At 39.2% G+C, this 22,006-nt stretch overlaps 1 protein-coding gene across 1 annotated transcript in view; it reads right to left on the bottom strand.

Annotated features, from left to right (window-relative positions):
* Positions 1-22,006, bottom strand: part of LOC130027139 (myosin-13) — a 95,630-nt gene that overhangs the window by 34,273 nt on the left and 39,351 nt on the right. The window contains exons 15-22 of the mRNA XM_056117779.1: positions 20,396-20,469; positions 20,221-20,308; positions 14,190-14,307; positions 8,743-8,866; positions 7,495-7,631; positions 5,903-6,158; positions 3,305-3,547; positions 948-1,124 (exon numbers count right to left, since the gene is read on the bottom strand). Coding sequence (XP_055973754.1) covers positions 948-1,124; positions 3,305-3,547; positions 5,903-6,158; positions 7,495-7,631; positions 8,743-8,866; positions 14,190-14,307; positions 20,221-20,308; positions 20,396-20,469 — 1,217 coding nt within the window. The remainder of the gene's footprint in view (positions 1-947; positions 1,125-3,304; positions 3,548-5,902; positions 6,159-7,494; positions 7,632-8,742; positions 8,867-14,189; positions 14,308-20,220; positions 20,309-20,395; positions 20,470-22,006) is intronic.

Below are 22,006 nucleotides of genomic sequence, written 5' to 3' on the forward strand. Positions count from 1 at the left end.
GTTCTAGGCTGTATTCTCTGTAGACACAAACCACCTCTAGACACATCATTTTTTTTCCTAGACAGGAACAATAGGGTTTTTATGAATGGGACTGAACTCACTAGATCTGTGAAGGTCTGTATTGCACACCACAATTGCACACCACACATTTAACTGTGTGGAGATTTTGGCAAATGATTTGTGTGGAGGTGGGGGAATATGTGGTGTATATGTATGTGTGTTTTTGTATGTATGTGTGGGAGAGAGATAGAGAAATAGAGAGAGAAAAAATAGACAGAGATACAGAGAGTGAGGAGTATAGGAGACAGGATACACCTACTCTAGACTCAGGAATATTAAAACAATCTGGGATATATATAGTGACAAGTCTGAGTAAAACATAAAAATCTTACTCCTGACACTTTTAAAATAAAATATAACGGCAAAGATGTGACTTAAGTGGCAGAACACATGGCTTGCATGATAGGGTGCTAGGTTCAATCCCCACATCTGCATGGTCTCCTGAATTTCATTAGTGGTATTCCTGGTGGACCCTGACTACCACTAATTGTGGTTAAAAGGATAAAAGAAATGTAACATGTTTAGGTGGGCAATAATTTTTATGACCACATGTTAGACCAGAATAAACAATTTAAAAAACCAAAGGACCTACAAATTAATGTCAATGATTAGTGGCTAATATTTTACTGAATACTCTCCATATGATGAGTTTTCCATGGAAACACTTTGAAATAGAGCTAATTGCATCCCTGTTTCATAGGGTTTAACTGAGATTGAGGAGGCTAAGAGGTTTTCTCAATATTACCAACTTTATAGGAATGGGTTGAGATCTCAGTTCAAGGATTCTGTTTTTACAGTCAGAACTGTCATCCCTATAGCTTATTTAGACCCTCCCTTTTTTGTAAATGGTAAAACAATGGTAAAACATAGTATTAAATTATGCTAACATCTTCTACTTGCTGCTCCAGTTTGACATTTATTTTGATTAAACTATTGACTTTGTCTTCTTCAACCTGAAGATCATCCAATGTTTGTTGATGGGCTTCTTGCAGAGATTTTTTCTCATTGGTCAATTTGGAAATGTTTTCTTCAAGTGCTGTCATTTCTTCAGAAATATTCTTTACCTAGGAGGAAAGATATCAATAACAATTTAATATTCAAATAATTAAATCAGAGGATTCCTGCAATAGTTATTGATTCTTTCCTCTTTTGTCATTTTTCTTCTTTGGTTACTTACAAACAAGTTCTCCCTGTGTCTGCATCATTTTGAGACAGACAGACTCTGAGTCCCTGATCTTTCTCACTAGTCTATCACACTATCTCAAACTCTCCATTAGGTTATTTCTCTAAAGGGGGGATTTATATCTCACTAATAAGTACAAAATGCTGCCTATCAAAGGTAACACATCTGTCTATATTTATGCATAATACATCCACGGGGATTTATGTATTATCATCCAACAGGAATTTAGAAAGCAGCAGAAAGGGTACAGAGAAGTATAAGATGCTACACAAAAAAATTAGAATGTAACTCCATATTATGGAAGTAGGAGAAAGGAGATAAACATGAAACTTTATGTAATGTAATAAAAATTTCATAAAAATATCATACATTCCCCCATGTATGATATGACATGTTTTTTAAATCAGAAATTTCTAATTTTTGACTCATGGGCTTACTTTCACCACAGTATGCTTTTCCTTAGTCTACATAATAGTTTGTAACTTCTTTCTTTGGTGGGGGGGTTGGTTTGGGATAACACCTACTGGCGCTTGGGGGCCAACTGTGAAAACATAAACTCTGAATGTCTGGTTTATGATGGGGGAATCAGACACTCTGGTAACTGTTGGAATTGCATGTCCATTTGGTTGGCTGAGGCTGAGTAACAGCTGCCATCTATGGTCATCTATGGACAGGACCAGTGTCTGACCTCTCCCTGTAATCTATTCTCCCAATTGCCTATCTGGCACTGACCTTGAATCATATTGAACCTCATTCCTTTTATCCTTCATTGACACTCTATATAAATCACAAATTTGTGTCACTGTCACTGTCACTGTCCTCCCTTTGTTCATCGATTTGCTCAAGTGGGCACCAGTAATATCTCACAACAAATTGTGAGAACTTGTTGTTACTGTTTTTGGCATATGGAATACGTCACGGGTAGCTGGCCAGGCTCTGCTGTGTGGGCAAAATACTCTTGGTAGCTTGCCAGACTCCAAGAGGGGAGGAGAAATTGAACCCGGATCAGCCACATGTTAGACAAACGCCCTACCCACTGTGCTATGGCTCCAGCTCGGATATTTGTAATTTTAGTTTTTATTAGTGGAATGATACTACGTTATTATCTTATTCCTCACCCCAACTCCCCACTCTGAGAAGTATGTCTACGTACATATTGTGGCTTTGTGTGTGCATTCCTGCCTGTTGCTTCTGGAAGATATATATTATTCATACTCCTCACTCATATTTTCACTCTCACTCCTTATTGGTCAACCAAATGTTGATTTCAGTTATCTTTCACCACAAGTAACATTGCTATGAACATCTTCACACATTAACTGGTGGGATAGTTCCATGGTTTGTACATCCAGAAGAGAAACCCTAACTTGAAGAACCTGTGGGTGCTTAGACCAGATATTTCTAGATAAATTTTATTAAATGTATATGCTTCCAATAATGCATGAAGCCCTTGTACCTCACATTGCCAATCTAACTGCCTCCTTTCCACTTTGTCTGCTCTAGGTAATTGCAAAATATCCTTAGTAGTTGTAAAATGTTCTTTCTCTGTGCTAAGATCTGTGATAAATAAAGATGAACAGATTATCTTTCTTCTTCTCAAAGTTCTCTTGAGGGGCTGGAGCGATAGAAAAGAGGATAGGGCATTTGCCTTGCATGCAGCCAACCCAAGTTCGAGTCCCAGAATCCCATATGGTTCTCCAAGCACTGCCAGGAGTAACTCCTGAGTGTAGAGCCAGGTGTAACCCCTGTGCATTGCCAGGTGTGACCCAAAAAGCAAAAACAAACAAACAAACAAAAAAACAAACAAAAATCAAAGTTCTTTTGACTTGCAAAATAAGAGTTTGGTTCATAAGTATGTGGTATAACCAAGAGAAAGGAGGAGCATGGGGAAAATCCTAAGGCAGAGAAGAGCACACTTGTGACTTAACTACTGCGAACTTTCTCCAACCTCTCATGTGCAGTCATTGGCGTGTTACTGGGACTTCTCTCCCACCAATCTCCTAACAGAGATTAAATAACTATTACTCAATAATCAGTAGTATTTCCCTTGGATTTGCCCACCTTGTTCTCAGTGGCATGCTTCTCCTTTTCCACTTTGGCGAGGGTCAGCTCCAAGTCATCAATATCTCTTTTGAGAGAGGAACATTTATCTTCTAGATTCCTCTTCTTGGCAACTAATTCAGAATTGATTACTTCTTCCTCTTCTAATCTTTCACTCAGATCCTTGACCTTGGCTTCCAATTCAATCTTGCTTTTAATGATCCCCTCACACCGTTCTTCAGCATCTATCAAGTTTTCCGTTTTCTGGAAAACAAAAACAATCATTGAAGTTTTGATCAGCATCTTGACAAACCCTCGAAGGAAGGACTTTGCTTTCGGACAGCCCATTATCTAGATGTATGCTATGGAATGGGCCATGAAAACACACACTTATATATCATACATATACTTTAAAAATATATTAAGAACATCATTCATTAAGTATAAACTTGCTTAATATAATCTCAAAGTTCATGAATGTGAAGGACTGGAGCAATAGCACAGCTGGTAGGGCATTTGCCTTGCACGTGGCTGCTATAGGTTCAATTCCCAGTATCCCATATGGCCTCCTGAGACTGCCAGGAGTAATTCCTGAGTGCAGAGCCAGGAGTAACCCCTGTGCATTGCCAGGTGTGACCCAAAAAGCAAAAAAAAAAAAAGTTCATGGATGTGAGAAATTGCCCCATAAATGCAGACAGTAAGGTGTGTGCCGTATCCTAAGTTAAGCAAGCTTAGTCAACGTACTGGCCCAAGCAGGAAACATCCCTCTAGGGAAAACATTGTCTTTAGCAGGAACCAACCTGTTAGGGGAAACACACAGGCATAAGCAGGGAATGGCCTTTAGGGAGAGTGGCCCAGGAATATAAACTCATGACAGGGACAGTACAGGTTTGAACATAGGTGCCTGCAACACTGAAGGACAGGGAGAGTCCTTCCAAAACAAGGAGAGCATTCTCAGACTCCAGATTTCTTCTTATCTACCCTGCATGCCTCGTGCCCACAGTTGTATAGTTTATTCTTAGTTCTAAGTACTAACTCATCAATAACTATGTATGTGATGAAAGGAAGGAGAGAAATGGAACTTGTATTGGTTAAAAAGGTCATGGAGCCCTTTTTTTGAGGCTATTAAGACTAACTTTTTACCTGAACAAAAAACTGAGCTGAACCTGCAGGATAGAGGTCAAATGGTAGATACCAATAATATAGTCAGTCAATTTAACTGACTATATTATTGGTATCTACCATACATAAATTTCATTAGCTCTGCAAATTTGCCAAATTTGGATGCCAAGTTATCCCATCCTTCCTCTATTACCAGTTGAAAACATCTCATCTATTCTATTGTTATCACAAACTAGCATTTCCAAAATATGATATGCTTTTAGCTCTCAATAGAAAAGTCCTACCTACATCACTATAGTTATATTTTCTTTTTTTAAATTTTATTTAAAAATTTTAAAAAAAATTTTTGAGTTATATTTTCTTGAATCACAGAACAGAAATTTAAAAATGCACATAATTAAGTGATTAAATAAACACAGGTACCAGAAGATTCTGTATTATCAGTCTCTTGGAAAGGTTATAAAACTGGACAAATATTTTAAGAGACTGATAAGAAAAAGCATCAGTGTTAAATGAATATGGACTATCAGCTAGACATTTCACATGTAAGAATTCATCTGATTCTTCCAACAAATCTATAGCAAGTCAGTATTTCTATACCCATTTTACAGATGGAAAAACCATAGCACATAAAGACATGACTATCTAATGTAGATCTGGGATGTGATTTAGTGAATTTCTTTCTATACTAGTTTTCTTCTCCACTCAACTTGAGAAAATACGCCCAATAACCATAATAACATATTCACTCCTGATTGAGAAGGCAGAGAAGTGAGGAAAAATTCTTTGCACATAAGCAAAAGATATTTGGCAGTTTATTTTAGAAAGGACACATGATAAAAAACTTTAGCTCTGCTAAATGAGAGTGTGTTTATGTTGTTGTCAGAGTACATGTACCATGTATATGATTTCAACTTCCCTACTTTCTTTCTTAACAACAAAAAATAATTTAAATGTTTGAATAATAATTTTATTGAAGAAAATTATATACAGAAAGCAACTCTTATTTCAATTTTAGTTATTTACTTTCACTCTTTATGTGGTTTTTAAAATAATCGTTGAATTCCTCCCCCCCTTGGTTTTTGGGCCACACCCGGTAGTGCTCAGGTCTTATTCCTGGCTCTGCTCTCAGGGATCTAGTGGGCTCAGGGAACCATATGGTATGCCAGGGATCAAACCTGGGTAGACCATGAGCAAGGCAAGTTACCTACTCACTGTACTATTGACCTGGCCCTATCTGTAAATTCTTTATGACTTTTTAGTATGATGACAGGCATATATCCACGGTCTAACTCTGATACTGATGACTGAAATCTGAAATAGATGCACGTTGTTATCAGGCAGGGTTAACTTCGGTTAAATGAGAGCTAGGGCCTCCTTTTATCATGTGCTGCTGCAATGCTCCATTTCACCACTGGATGACAGCACTGTCTCTTGAATAGACACATGATGGGCCTCACATTATTGCTTTTCTGTTCTTAGGAAAAAGAGACTTACAGATTGAATCTGCAGTTGGAGGTCATTCTTTTCCTGGAGTAGTAACAACATTTTCTCTTCTAGATCCTTCTGGTGAGACTCATATCTGGCCAGTTCTTCCTTGACTCTCTCAAAGTCTTCCTTCATGTTGGCCATCTCCTTCTCAGCTTCTGCATTCCTCAGCAAGGGTTTGACCTTGAAGAACAGACTCATCCAAGGCCAGTTCTTGACATTCATAAAAGAACGGATGTTGTATTGTATGCAGGCGATGGAATCTCTGTAAATCCATGAGGATTAAAATTAATAAGGCATAGAAAGTATGAGTCTCCACCTCCACCTGTTCCCTTGGGTCTAAGACATTCACTCTTCCATGCTAGGTGTGAGGTAGCTACAACCAAATGCTGCAGGACCTATGCACTCCAGATTATATTATGAAAATGAGGGCCAGAGGAATTTGGTGTGTAAGAGAGAACATAGGACCATTTGCGAATCTCCCGTTACCCTGGCTTTCACTTTCACCACCTCAACTTGTTAAAAAGCATTCTGCCTACAGTGTTGGTATACATAAAAAATATTCAGCTATCTGTCTATTAGCCATGAGGCTTCCAAGAATAGAGCTGTCAATTTTGGTTCAATGTTGGCTGTCAGTCACATCCCTGTAACATTTGCACTATTTTATCCTGACATAGTTCATGTGTATCTGAAAATATAGCTTTTCACTTAAACTAACCCCTTCTTTGGTATCAATGACCCCTTATTTTTGCGTTGTTGATCTAAATATGTAGCAATTAACCTTGATTATTTAGACCACTGTTGAAATGATAAAATTTGAGCTAGATCATATCAGGAAATTGTGGAGAACGGACTTCATCCAAAGTCTCAGTCTCTCTACCTCTCTTTCCATATCCCTATAACTATAAAACATAGCCAGTCATCACTAATGTGACTGATTTTTTAAGAATAGGGTTCTTAAATGTTTGTTCAATCTATCTCCAACTCTCTAACCCATTGAGCACTCCTGCTTTTAGGCCCTTGCCAACTGTTACCTGGACTTGTCCCCTTTGTCCTCTCAGGTTCACACTCCTTAGAGCTGCCGGAGACACACATCTCAGCTCCAAATCATACCTTCTATGAATCTCTATCAAACGGATGATCAACTTGGGTTCTCTAAAGGGGTATTTTTGAACCTCACTGCCTATTTCTTGCTACATGCCTAATCACAGTGATTTACTTGTCAGTTATCCTCTCAGAACATTAGGCCAGGCACAGCTACATTCAGACAAAACCTGCTTGCTCATGCCAACCCCAATCCCCTTTGACATGAGGAATAATTCTTGGAAGTACTGAATATTTCTTGAATTCTTGAATCGTACTGAATATAACACTGACATTGTGCTTGTTGCCTGTAAAGATTTAGTCACGCACATGCCTGCTTCATCATGAGCTTATGGAGGCCATTTCTGCAACACCTGGGCCAAATGGAGTCCCCCAGCATAGAGTAAGTGTGGGTTAAATAGATGAAGGAGTAAACCAGCATTCAGAGACTAAAAGCAGAAAGGTGATTATCAGCTGCTAAATAAGAGGGCAGGTTTAGGTGGAGGAAAATGTGTCACCTCCGCTCTGTCATCTTCTTGAACTCCATGCGCATTAAGTAGCCTCTGCATACTGCTTGTGTGTTTGTGATCAGGGTCACCAACTTCTCATCCCTCATCTCTTCCAAAAGCCCCAGGAGTCCAGCTTTAAAAAAAACCTGCATTAAAGGAGAGATGAGTACTGATTTGTCCTCAGAAGTGGTTCAATCTGCGCTGTTCAGTGGAGCCTTTTTTTTTTCTCCCTTTTTGGGTCACACTTGGCGATGCTCAAGAGTTACTCCTGACTCTGCACTCAGGAATTACTCCTGGCAGTGCTCAAGGGACCCTATGGGATGCTGGAAATTGAACCTGGGTTGGTTGCATGCAAGGCAAATGCCCTACCTACTGTGCTATCACTCCAGCCTCTGTGGAGACTTCTTTTGCTCACTACAAATCCTTGACTCAGAATCCTGGGTTAGGTCTAGTAGCCTTATTCCAAGGACTTACTTTTCAGAGTCTCTGTTATCTGAAATGGCCCCTCATGTGTCCTATTTCAAGTATTTTTAAGACCCCACTGGCCCACATACACTGATAGTGGCAGAGAACAAGAAGAAAATAGGAGGCCATAAAATTGTCAAAGAGTATATTAAGGGAGATATAGATGTGGGGGCTGAATTGATAATACAGAGGTAGGCTCCTTGCCTTGCATGCAGACAACTTGGGGTTGACCTCCAGCATCCCATAGTGCATCCATGAGTCCTACCAGGAGTGATTCCTTAGCACAGAGCCAGGAGTAATCCCTGAGCACCACTGGGTTTGGTGCAAAACCCCAAAATAAATAAATAAAATAAACATCTTTATTTTAAAAAGAGAGATCCAGATGCTCCTTTTTCTATCTTACTCTACCACAGAGAAGATAAATGGTGGTCACTTTAATTGAGTTATAATTATTATTCCTTTCAAGTCTGCACTGTCTCAGATCTTTTCTTTTTATCCTCTCTCTCTGGCTCTTTTCTCTTCTATGTGCAGGCCATTTTCTTTCCCCTTTCCATGACACTAGAGTCCCTCACTGTTTTCTTCTATTGTTTGTAAGGCTCAACTTCCAAGTAAGGACTCGATGCTTAAATCAACATGGAGATAGAACTATTGTATCTACACATACTTTTATCCCTTTTGTGTCATATTGGTGATGGATGGTCAGATTGACCAAAACAGGACAGAGACACATTCTTCTCACTATTTTACATAAAGCACGGGATGGGGATGGAGTCCATTTGTATTAGAATGCACCTTGGTGTGGCCAAACTTGTACTGCTCCTGGTCCACATCAATGGAGGTCAGAAGCTTCTCTGAAGCAATTTTGCTATCAATAGATTGTCCTTCTGGTATGGCACTAGCGTTGAGGATCCGGTACCTGAAAAGGCAGGGAAGCAGCTAAGTCAGTCCTTCCAGCACAGATGTGGAAGTAGTCAAGGAGAAAGAATCTTCCTCAGTGCTGTTTCCTTAGCATGGTGCCTATGACTTTCTTCTTGGAACTCTTTGAGGACAGAACCATAATTTATGTGATAACTTGGGCCTCCCAAATTACACATGCTTTTCCTTTCTTATGTGAGGCCAGGACAGGAGTAGGTGGTGCTAACTATACTTTGGAGGAGGCTGAGGGAAGACATGGATCCTAAGAGCCACTGCACATACTTGGCCAACACAATGCTGGTTGGGTATGAGGTTGTAGTTGAGGGACACATTTTGTGATATATATTCTATTTGTCAAAAAGACCTGGGATTGAAACCTTTAGAAATGTCCCTTGCTTAGGTGGGAAAGGAACACCGGTTCGATAGAGCAAGAATCTAGTAATCCTTTCTAGGTAAATCAGCTATGGCAGGAGGAAGAGAAACAATGACAATTAGCCACCTGAGTACTGGCTGCAATTTTTGTTTGGGAGGAAACAGTTCTTATCTCAACTAAAAGAGCCTTGAAATCAGCTTGACTGACAGGCCAATTATATTACTGCTTCTGCAGTGTCTATCTCCTCCTACACCCTGAACAAGAACTGGATTTGTAGGATCATAGCTGGAAGAACAATGTTTCTCCAGAGAAATGTGTCTCAACTATGGGCAACTTGTGTCCCGCAAGTAACCTTTCTGGAGGTAGTTTTTATGGTCACATCTTGAGAGAATGTGACCTGTTACTTGAAACTGAGCATAGCAGGGGCACAAAGAACAAACCATATAATAAAGGGATTGTTAATTGTTAAACGATTTGCTAAATCCATTTATTATATAATAGCACTGTCCTCCTGTTGTTCATCGATTTGCTTGAGTGGGCCCTGTAACGTCTCCATTGTGGAACTTTGTTGTTACTGTGTTTGGCATATCGAATACATCACAGGTAGCTTGCCAGGCTTTGCCGTGTGGGTGAGATACTTTCAGTAGCTTGCTAGGCTAATATATACAATCAAACGTCAATAGTGTGGATGTTGAGAACCCCTGGTCTTGAGTCACAAACAGGCTAGAGCCATTTGAATTGGAACCATCTCAGGTTGACCTAGTACTCACTCCTTCCAATACCTCCCTACTAGACTTAACAAAAGATCAAGCCCATAAAAATCTTTTTTTTTTAAATTGAATCATCGTGAGATACAGTTACAAAGCTTTCATGTTTGAGTTTCCATCATACAATGATAGAACATCCATCCCTCCACCACTGCACATTTTCCACCACCAATGTCCCCAGTATTCTCCCCACCCATACAATCCCTCCCCCTGCCTCTATGGCAGACCATTTCCCCCATACTCTCTCTAATTTTGGGCATTATGGTTTGCAATAAAGATACTGAGAGGCTGTCACACTTGGCCTTTTATCTACCTTAGCACACATCTCCCATCCCAAGCGGTCCCTCCAACCATTATTGACTTAGTGATCCCTCATCTATTCCAGGTGCCTTCTCCCACACATGAGGCAGGCTTCCAACCATGGAGCAATCTTCCTGGCCCTTGTCTCTACTGTCTTTGGATGTTAGTCTCATATTATTTTATATTCCACAATGAGTGTAGTCATTCTATGACTTTCCCTCTCTTTCTCACTTAGCATAATATTCTCCATGACCATCCACTTATAAGCAAATTTCATGACTTCATCTTTCCTAGCAGCTGCATAGTATTCCATTGTGTAGATGTACAAAATTTCTTTAACCAGTCATCTGTTCTTGGGCACTCAGGTTATTTCCAGATTCTGGCTATTGTAAACAGTGTTGCAATCAACATACAGGTGCAGTTGTCATTTCTACTATGTTTTTTTGCACTCTTGGGACATATTCCCAGAAGTGGTATTGTGGGGTCATATGGAAACTCATTTTCTAGTTTTGTAAGGCATGCCTATACTGTTTTCCAAAGAGACTGGACCAGTCGGCATTCCCACCAACAATGAAAGAGAGTCCCTGGGGCACGAGCAATAGCACAGCAGGTAGGGCGTTTGCCTTGCACGCAGCTGACCTGGGTTTGATTCCCAGCATCCCATATGGTCCCCCGAGCACCGCCAGGAGTGTTTTCTGAATGCATTAACCAGGAGTAACCCCTTAGCATTGCCAGGTGTGACCCAAAAAGCAGACAAACAAACCAAAAAAAAAAAAAAGAAAAAAGAAAGAGTGTCACTTTTTCTGCACATCTGTGCCAGCACTGGTTGTTCTTGTTCTTTTTGATGTATGCCAGTCTCTGTGGTGTAAGATGATATCTCATTGTTGTTTTGATTTGCATCTCCCTGATGATTGACGATTTAGAGCATTTTTTCATGTGCCTTTTGGCCATTTATCATTTCTTTTTTGAGAAAGCTTCTCTTCATTTCTTCTTCCCATTTTTTGATGGGGTTGGAGGTTTTTTCTTTTATAATTCTACTAGTGTCATATATCCTAGGTATTAAACCCCTTATCAGATGGGTATTAGGTAAATATTCTTTCCCATTCTGTGGGCTCTCCCTGTATTTTTGTCACTGTTTCTTTTGAGGAGCAGAAACTTCTTAGTTTAATGTAGATCTATTTGTTTATGTTTGTTTCCTCTTGGTCAGAGATGTTTCAGTCTTAAACATGCTTTTAGCTTCAATGTCATGGAGGGTTCAGCCTACATTCCCCTCGATGTACTTTATGGATTCAGGTCTGATATTGAGGTCTTTAATCGACTTTGATCTAACTTTTGTGCCTGGCATTAGACAGAGGTCAGAATTCACTTTTATTTTGCAGGTAGTTGGACAGTTTTCCCAGCACCACTTGTTGAAGAGGCTTTCCTTGTTCTACTTCACCTTTCTTGCTCTTTTATCAAAGATTAAGTTATCATATATTTGAGAGTCTGTGACTCTGTTCCATTAGTCTGTGTGTCTATATCTAGTCCAGTACCATGCTATTTTAATTACTACTGCTTTGTAGTATAGTTTGAAGTTGGGGAAGGTGATGCCACCTATCATCTTTTCCCCAAGAATTGCTTTAGCTATACGTGGGTGTTTATTGTTCCATATGAATTTCAGGAGTGTTTTTTCTATTTCTTTGAAGAATGTCATGGCTATCCTTATAGAGAACACATTAAATCTGTGTAGTGCTTTGGGGAGTATTGCCATTTTGATGATGTCAATTCTCCCAATACAAGAGCAGGAAATGTGTCCCTATTTCCTAGTGTCCTCTTTTATTTCTTGAAGTAGTTTGTAATTTTCTTTGTATATGCCCTTCACCTCTTTAGTTAAGCTGATTCCAAGGTACTTGATTTTATTAGGCACTATTGTGAATGGGATTGTTTATTTTAAAATATCTCCTTCTTCTCTTTTGTTATTTGTATACGGGAAAGCCATGGACTTTGGGGTGTTGATTTTGTAGCCTGTCAGTTTACTATACAAACTTATTGTTTCTAGGAGCTTTTTTGTAGAGTCTTTAAGATTTTTCAAGTATAGTATCATATCGTTTGCAAAGAGTGATAGTTTGACCTCTTCCTTTCCTATGTGCATGTCCTTGATATATGTTTTTTTGGCTAACTTCTATGGCAAGAACTTCCAGTACTATAATAAATAGGAGTGGCAAGAGTGGGCAACTTGGTCTTGTCCCTGATCTTAGAGGGAAGGCTTTTAGTTTCTCCCCATTAAGAATGATGCTTGCCTATGGACTTGTGTTAGATGGCTTTGACTATATTAAGGAAAGCTCTTTCAATGCCCAATTTGCTGAGAGTTTTCATCAAAAACGGGTGTTGGATCTCGTCAAATGCTTTCTCTACGTCTATTGATATGATCATGTTTTTATCTTTTCTTTTATTGATAAAATGGATTATATTGATTGGCTTGTGAATGTTAAACCACCCTTGCATCCTTGGGATTAATCCTACTTGGTCATGATGTATGATATTTTTGATGAATTTTTGGATTATGTTTGCTAGGATTTTGTTGAGGATCTTTGAGTCTATTCATCAGGGATATCGGCCGTAATTCTCTTTCTTTGTGGTATTTCTGTCTGCTTTTGGTATCATAGTGATATTTTGCTTCAAAGAAACTGTTTGGAAGTGTTCCTTATTCTTCAATTTCCTGGAAAATCTTGAAAAAGGTTGGGGATAAGTCCTCTTTAAACTTTTGGAAAAATTCACTAGTGAATCCATCTGGGTCAGGACTTTTTTAAAAATAAGTACTTGTTGAACTCCACTAGAAGAAAACAACCAACCCCATCAAAAAATAGGGGCCACAAAATGAACAGAAACTTTCTCAAAGAAGAAATCTGAATGACTAAAAGACACATGAGAAAATGCTCTACATCATTAAATCATCAGGACTTTTGTTTTGCGGGAGAATTTTTATTACCGTTTCAATTTCCTTGATGGTGATAGGTCTGTTCAGGTACTCCAGGTCTTCTTGGTTCAGCCTCAGGAGGCTATAGGAATCCAGGAATTTATCCATTTCTTTGAGGTTTTCTTGTTTCGTGGCATAAAGATTCTCAAAGTAATCTCTGAGGATCCTTTGAATTTCTGCAGTTTCTGGTGTGATGTCTGCCTTTTCATTTCTGATTCTGTTTATTCTGTCTCTTTCTTTGTGAGTCTTGCTATGGGTTTATCAATCTTGTTTATTTTCTCAAAGAACCAGCTATTGGTTTCATTGATCTTTAGGATTGTTTTTTGAAGCCCATGGAAATCTTAAGAGGCATTGTGTTCATCAAACAGTTAAAGAAGTGACTTCAGGAATATAAAAGAGGCTCTCAGAAGGGGACAGACAAGGTTATTGCAAACTTGTCTCCCTTTCCACACATAGTATAATAGCCAAGATATGGTGACAACCCCTAAAATCAACTATGGATTATTGGATCAGGAAGTTGTGTTATATATACACTGTCGAATACTGTCATTTCTAAGAAAGGATGAAATCATGCAGTTTGTAAAAACTTAGATGGAACTAGAGGATGTTATGCTAAGAGAAGTCAGGCAGAAAGAAAGGGATAGGTACAGAATGATCTCTCTCATATGTGAAACTTAAATATGCACAGTAAGGTAGAAATAAAGTGCCAACGGCAACATGATGAGAGTGCTAATCCAAACAATCGAGCTGGTAAGGAGTTGCATTTGAAAGGGCTGTATGTCAGAGACTTTGGGTGAGGGAATTGGGTACACTGGTTAATGGATGTGGTGTTGGAATTATGTGCATGAGAAACCATTATAAACAGTATTATCTCAGGTAATAAAACAAACTTTTTAAAAGGGAGGAGAAACAAGACAGGTTGACCTACCTCTGTTTGAAGTCAGCATAGAGAATTCGGCTGGGAAATCCTTTCCTGCAAATTCGAATTCCCTCCAGGACCCCGTTGCAGCGCAGTTGGTGCATCACCAAGTAGTGATCCATCACACCTGAAAAAGGAAAGTCCAAGGACATGTTACTGAATTTTCCCTAGATTTAGTTATTGGTCCAGGACCAGAGATGGTCCAAACATGCAGATGTCAGTGGAAAAGCTTGGTTCCAGCCACCATTTATTAAGTGTTCACAATGTACTTCACCATGCTTCAAATCCTTGACATGTATTTGCTCATTTAATTCTCTACAATTCTCTAAGTTATCTGAAATGAGTTAATATTTACTAAGTGAGTAAATATAAGTACCAATTAAGTAAATAACATTTAGTTTTCATATATAAATGAGAAAAAATGAGGCAGAAAGCTAAAGTATTAGGCTTATGGTCTTCTGAACAGTACTAAGAGGCCTAAAGTTGCTTTCTTCAAACATAAAATTCTTCTGTTTACTTGTACAATGGCAACAGAAGCACTTCTAATTAAGTTATAGATGTGCTTTGGATAGGATAAATTGTCTACTGAGCTATCTTGTAGTCAGTTTTCTCTTCTTTTTGTGAAAAATGACCCCAACATATAGTTTTATTTTAAGAATATTTCTTAATGTAGAATTGGGTGACGGTATAGGCTAATTTTATTGCACAGCCCTGAATCTCTTTATATATAGTTATTCAGTATCATCTGTACTAAAAAGATATATTATATTTACCTTGCACAGAACTATTGTAAGCAATAGAGACAGTAGAGATTATAATAAAGGAACTGCATACACTATAGATTTAGAAAACAGTTTTTGGTGCTTTTTTGTTTCTTATGAAATGCCCGCGCCTGTCTGTCCTCACGGGGGCCCCTTGGAGAAGGGCGAGTTGAGTTTCCCTCTCTGCCCCAAGCTGAGCCCTGACAGCTGAAGACCTCCGGGACCCAGACAAAGCCATGTGAAGACCACTCTCCACACGCTAGGATGAGGAACTGGCAGAGGAACCCAGGTGTGCGGGACCGGGGCTGAGATCTCCACGCCTGCTTGGTTCGGGACTGGGCCTCCTCCACCCAGCTCCCCCACCTTCCAGTAACTAGACAGTTACACCCACCAACTGCTGTGTGACCCCATCAATGGCCATCCAGAGACTATAAAACCAAGTTCCTGGAAGTCGCGGCCACACGACCTCTTATTCTCTAGTTCTCACTCTCAGAGAACCCAGCAAGCTACTGAGAGTATCATACCCGCCTATATGCCTGACTAAGAACACCTGTAAAGAGGCTGTAAAGAGGCTGCCCCAAAAGCCTCCATCCATCTCGGAGAGCCTGGCAAGATACTGAGGCATCCCGCCCGCATGGCAGAGCCTGACAAGCTACCCGTGGCATATTAGATATATCAAAAACAGTAACAATGAATGGTCCTCATTCCCCTGACCCTGAAGGAGCCCCCAGATATGTCATCAGGCTACACTTGCATGTGACGGAGATGAATGGAGACATTATTGGGCCTGCTCTAGCGAATTGAAGAACAACGGGGTGATAGTGATAGTGATAGTGATGAAATGCCTAGGATGATTTGTCAGATTTAGTAGCTTTTCACTTAAAGGGGAAAGAAGCAACAGAGCCCATTAAGAAACTTGTTAAAGGCCCTGATACCCCAATAGGATGGAGCACAGACCTTCCTTTGGTTGGGTGTAATCCCATAGACCCATGAAACAACACCCTCCCCAACTGGGCATTAGTACTGAACTGTTATAGACAAGGCTTCTATTGTTTAGAGCAGCCTCTGGAACTCCAAGCAACATTCCTTATTGAAAATAAGGTGTTTTCCATGAGCAAGACTCATAAAGAAAGAGAGAGAGAGAGAGAACCCTAATAAACCAAATCAGAAATGAAAAAAGGAACACCAACAACAGAAACCAATGAAATTCAAAAGATCATCAGAGACTAGTTTGAGAGTCTGTATGCCACAAAACAAGAGAACCTAGAAGAAATGGATAAATTCCTGGATTCCTATAATCTCCCAAGATTGAACCAGGAAGACTTGGGATACCTGAATAGATCCATTCATATCAAGGAAATTGAAGTGGCAATCAAAATTCTTCCCCAAAACAAAAGCCCAGGCCCAGAAGGATTCACTAGTGAATTCTTCCAAACATTTAAAGAAGACCTTTTGCCAGTTATCCTCAAGCTTTTCTAGGAAATTGAAAAAACAGGAACTCTCCCAAACAGCTTCTATGAGGCACATATCTCCCTAATACCAAAAGCAAACAAAGACACCACCAACAAAGAAAACTATAGGCTAATATCCCTGATGAACACAGATGTGAAGATCCTCAACAAAATATTAGCAAATAGAATCCAGCAACTCATCAAAAAGATCATATACCACGACCAAGTAGGATTCATCCCAGGGATACAAGGATGGTTTAACATTCAGAAATCAATCAACATAATCCATCATATCAACAAAAGTAAAGAGAAAAACCATATGATCATATCAGTGGGCTGGAGTGATAGCACAGCGGGTAGGGGGTTTGCCTTGCACACAGCCAACATGACCGACCCGAGTTTGATTCCTCTGCCTCTCTCAGAGAGCCCGGCAAGCTACCGAGAGTATCTTGCCTGCATGGCAAAGCCTGGTAAGCTACCCATGGCGTATTCGATATGCCAAACACAGTAACAAGTCTCACAGTGTTACTGGGCCTGCTCAAGCAAATTGATGAACAACAGGAGGACAGTGACAGTGACATATCAGTAGACACAGAGAAAGCTTTCGACAAGATCCAGCACCCGTTTATGATGAAAACTCCCACCAAAATGGGTTTTGAAGGAACTTTCCTTAAGATAGTCAAAGCCATCTACGACAAAGCCATGGCAAGCATTATCCTCAATGAGGAAAAACCAAGGGACTTTCCTCTAAGATCAGGGACAAGACAAGGATTCCCACTATCACCACTTCTGTTTAACATAGTACTGGAAGTACTTGCAATAGGGATTAGGCAAGAAAAAGACATTAAAGGCATCCAGATAGAAAAGGAAGAAATAGAACTCTCACTATTCACAGATGATATGATAGTATATCTCGAGAATCCTAAATCCTCTACCAAGAAACTCCTCGAAACAATAGACTTGTACAGTAAAGTCGCAGGCTATAAAATCAATGCCCAAAAATCCATGGCCTTCCTATACGTAAATAATGAGAGAGAGGAAAGAGACATGAAAAACATAATCCTGTTCACAATTGTGCCTCAGAAAATCAAATACCTTGGAATCAGCCTAACTAAAGAGGTAAAGGACCTCTACAATGAAAACTACAAAACGCTACTCCATGAAATAAAAGAGGACACAAGGAAATAGAAGCATATCCCCTGCTCATGGATAGGAAGAATCAACATAGTCAAAATGGCAATACTCCCGAAAGCATTACATGGATTCAACGCGATCCCTATAAGGATACCCATGAAATTGTTCAAAGAAATCGATGAAGCACTCCTGAAATTCATATGGAACAATAAATGCCCACGAATAGCTAAAACAATTCTTGGGAAAAAGATGTGGGAGGCATTACCCTCCCCAACCTCAAACTCTACTACTACGTGGTAATAATTAAAACAGCATGGTACTGGAACAAAGCCAGGGCCGCAGACCATGGAACAGGGTGGAATATCTGTACACACAACCCCAAATGTATGAACATCTAATTTTTGATAACGGAGCAAGAAATGTGAAGTGGAACAAGGAAAGTCTCTTCAACAAATGGTGCTGGCATAACTGGACAACCACGTGCAAAAAAATGGGCTTAGACCTCGACCTAACACCATGCACAAAAGTCAGATCAAAATGGATTCAAGATCTCAACATCAGGCCAAAATCCATAAGGTACACTGAATACAAGGTCGGCAAAACCCTCCATGATATTGAGGCTAATGGTATCTTCAAAGACGACACTCCAACCAATCAAGTGGAAACAAAGATAAACAAATGGAACTATCTTAAATTAAGAAGCTTCTGCACCTCAAAAAATACAGTGACCAGAATACAAAAACAATCTACAGAATGGGAAAGGATATTTACCCAATACCCATCTGATAAGGAGTTGATATCAAGGATATAAAAAGCACTGGTTGAACTCCACAAGAAGAAAACATCTAACCCCATCAAAAAAGGGGTGATGAAATGAACAGAAACTTTCCCAAAGAAGAAATCTGAATGGCTAAAAGGCACATGAGAAAATGCTCTACATCAGTAATCATCAGGGAGATGCAGATCAAAAAAAAAAACAATGAGATATCATCTCACACCACAGAGACTGGTCCACATCCAAAAGAACAAAAGCAACCGGTGTTGGCATGGATGTGGCGAGAAACGGACCCTCCTTCACTGCTGGTGGCAATGCCGACTGGTTCAGCCCTTTGAGAAGACAGTATGGACGATTCTCAAAAAGTTAGAAATTGAGCTCCCATTTAACTCAGCAATATCACTCCTGGGAATATATCCCAGAGAGGCAAAAAAGTACAGTTGAAATGACATCTCTATGTTCATTGCTGCACTATTCACAATCGCCAAAATCTGGGAAAAAACCTGCATGCCCGAGAACAGATGAAACATCAGTACATCTACACAACGGAATAATATGCAGCTGTTAGAAAAGATGAAGTCATGAAATTTACATACAAGTGGTACAACATGGAAAGTATCATGCTAAGTGAAATGAGTCAGAAAGAGAGGGACAGACATAGAAATATTGCATTCATCTGGGGAATATGAAGTAACAAAATAGGAGACTAACACCAAGAATAGCTGAGATAAGTACCAGGAGTTTCACTCCAAGGCTTGGAGGCCAGCTGCACATGGTAGGGGAAAAGGCAGCTCAGATAGAGAAGGGAGCACCAAGTAAAGGGTGTTGGGAGGATCCTCCCATAATGAGAGATGGGTGCTAAAAGTAGACTATAGACTGAACATGATTGCCACTCAATGCCTCTTTTGCAAACCACAGCAACCAAAAGGAGAGAGAGAACAAAAGAAAATGCCCTGCCACAGGGGTGGGGTGGGATGGGGGGATGGGGGGAGGGATACTGGGAGCACTGGAGGTGGAGAGTGGGCACTGGTGGAGGGATGGGTACTCAATCATTGAATAACTGAAACCCAAGCACAAAAATTTGTAAGTCTACAACTGTACCTCATAGTGTTTAACTAATAAAAATTTTAAAAAAAGAAAATGAGCTGTTTTTTTTAAAACTCTCTCCAACACATATTATGAAAGTAAAAACAATGTTTCTATACAGAGAAATTATATATAAACTATTTTGGATATAATCTCATGAAGAAGGGGCAGATAAAATGGAGAATTCCAAGCTAAATTTGAGCATTTATATACAGATAAACAGTGAATAATTTTTAAATTAAAATATTGGAAGTTGGACTGCACCCCACATTGCTCAGGGTCACTTCCTGCCTCTGTACTCAGGAGTGACCGACACCTTGTATGTGTCATGTATTGAACCAGGGTCAGCTAAAGATATTAAATGCAAAGTAAATGCCTGACCTCTTATTCTGCCCCAAAATACATGAAGCAGAATTTTCTCTTTTCCCTCCCTTCCCCTTTCATCCCCTCCCCTCCCAACCACTCCCTCCCCTTCCTTTCTCCTCCATCCCTCGCACTTCTATCCTTCCTTTCTGTTTTTCATTGGAGATGCCACACATGAAAAGAAAGTAATCTACTATTGAGCTAAGTCCTTCACCCTGGAATAATTTTTATTATGCATATTTCTCATACTTTATGGACTATAGTTGCAGTAAGAATTTTTGTTTATCTGAACTTCAAAGTTAAGTGGGTATCTGGGGTTCTTACTTGCTAAATCTTACAATCATGTTTTGTAGATTACCTTGAAAAGACAGAGCAACACTTTTCTCAGTACCACATATGTGCCTGTACACACACAGAGATGATGTTATAGATTTTCAGTGTTATAGATTCCAGTTCTGAGGAATTCTTACCAGGAGTCTTGGTCTCATTAGGAATCAGACATCGTACAAAGTGAGGGTGAGTGCTCCTCAAATTGGTCATCAGTTTGCTTAAATTTTCCTGAGACACAAACCAGAAAAGCACATTTTCTTTAACAAATGACACTATACTGGGCAGAGGGAAAGGTGGAAACTGCAAAACACAAACCCTGAACACAGCCGACATCGTCTGGAAAGAGGAGCCCTTCTTCTTCCCACTCTTTTTGCTTCCCCCGGAGTCACCTAGAGACAGAGACACAGGGAGTGTCAGATTGGCCAGCGACACAGAAGTGGGTTATCTCCCTCTCTCCCTCAATTTTTATTGAATATAATGTACAACTTTTTATAAACTTAATCTATACAATTTAAATGATCTGATATATGTATATGTTGTGAAATGGTCCCTATAAGTCTAACAAATACCCATCAAATGATATTATTATTAACTGTAAAATCATCTTGCAGTACTTTATATCCCAGAGACTTACCTTGTAATTAGAAAGTTTGTAAGTTTTGTTACATTTATCATTTCCCCCACCTCCCACCCATCTTCCACCTCTGGCAACCCTCAATCAGATTTCTGAATCAGTAAGGGCTGTGGTCTAGATTCCACTTTTAGTGAGATAAAATAGGTTTAATCTTCTTTTCTTTGACTTGTTTCATTTAGTGTGATGTCCTTAATGATATCCACCATATCACAAATGGCAAAATATTTTTCTTTTTTAGGACTGAATAAAGTCTAATATATAGATATATCTCTATATATGCCATAATCTGCCTACCTTCCATCAATCATTTGTTGATGGATACCAGTATTTTTATTGGCTCTTGCAAATAATACTGTTATCAATATAGAAATAACAGTACTTATTCAACATGCCTCTTTCATTTTCTTTATATATAGTTCTAGAAAAGAACTTTCCTGAACATAGAGTAGTCTTATTTTAAATTTTTTTGAGGAAACTTTATAATGTTTTTGACAGTAGTTTTACCAATTTACCTTCCCAGATACATTGCACGAGGTGTATCTAGGGTTACAATTTCCTAGTTAAATGCCTTCTAAATTGTACCTCCAGGGCCTGAAAGTAGTTGTCATTTACTTTTACTGAAGTTTTGTTTGTTTAACTTGCTTCCATGCTACTCAGATTTGGTAGCAAATTTATTATAAGCAGAATGGGAAGGGTTGGATACAGGTGATATCTAACTGTGAGTAAAACTTAGACTTTTGATAATAAAAGAGTAATTTTCTCTTGAGAAATCAAACATGAATACTGATAATATTGACTTCTCGATGACTGAATGTTTCTTTTGTCATGAGTCTGCCTCCTTCTATGTTGAGTCCTAATTCATCTCCCTGTGAGGAAGTAACATAATGTGTCTCCCCAAACTAGTGCACAGTAAAAAAATTTTTCTTGCTAAAAGAAAAGCTTAATTTTGGTCTTTTTCATTTTTTTCTCCATAACTCAATGTCTGATATGTGAAAAAGATTCAGTCTTTGGGGATGTAATTGTTATGTCTTATTCACCACCCACCACGGTCCTCTCTCTTCACTTTCCTCATTCCCAGTATCTATTATTAGTTTGTGTACAAGTAGTGATGGAAAAGCAGGAAACCTACTTCACCAGACCTAGGGTCTTATATTTAATCTTTGTATGGCTAAAGGAAGTTATGCAGAGACACCATAATTAGATTCAAAGATGATGATCACCATTCAATTTTAGACTTGTATCCATTAAAATATTCTATTTCTCAGAGTATACCAAGTAATCTTTAAAAAATC

Source organism: Sorex fumeus, unplaced genomic scaffold (assembly GCF_029834395.1).
Source record: "Sorex fumeus unplaced genomic scaffold, SorFum_2.1 ptg000036l, whole genome shotgun sequence".
Classification (NCBI taxonomy): Eukaryota; Metazoa; Chordata; class Mammalia; order Eulipotyphla; family Soricidae; genus Sorex; species Sorex fumeus.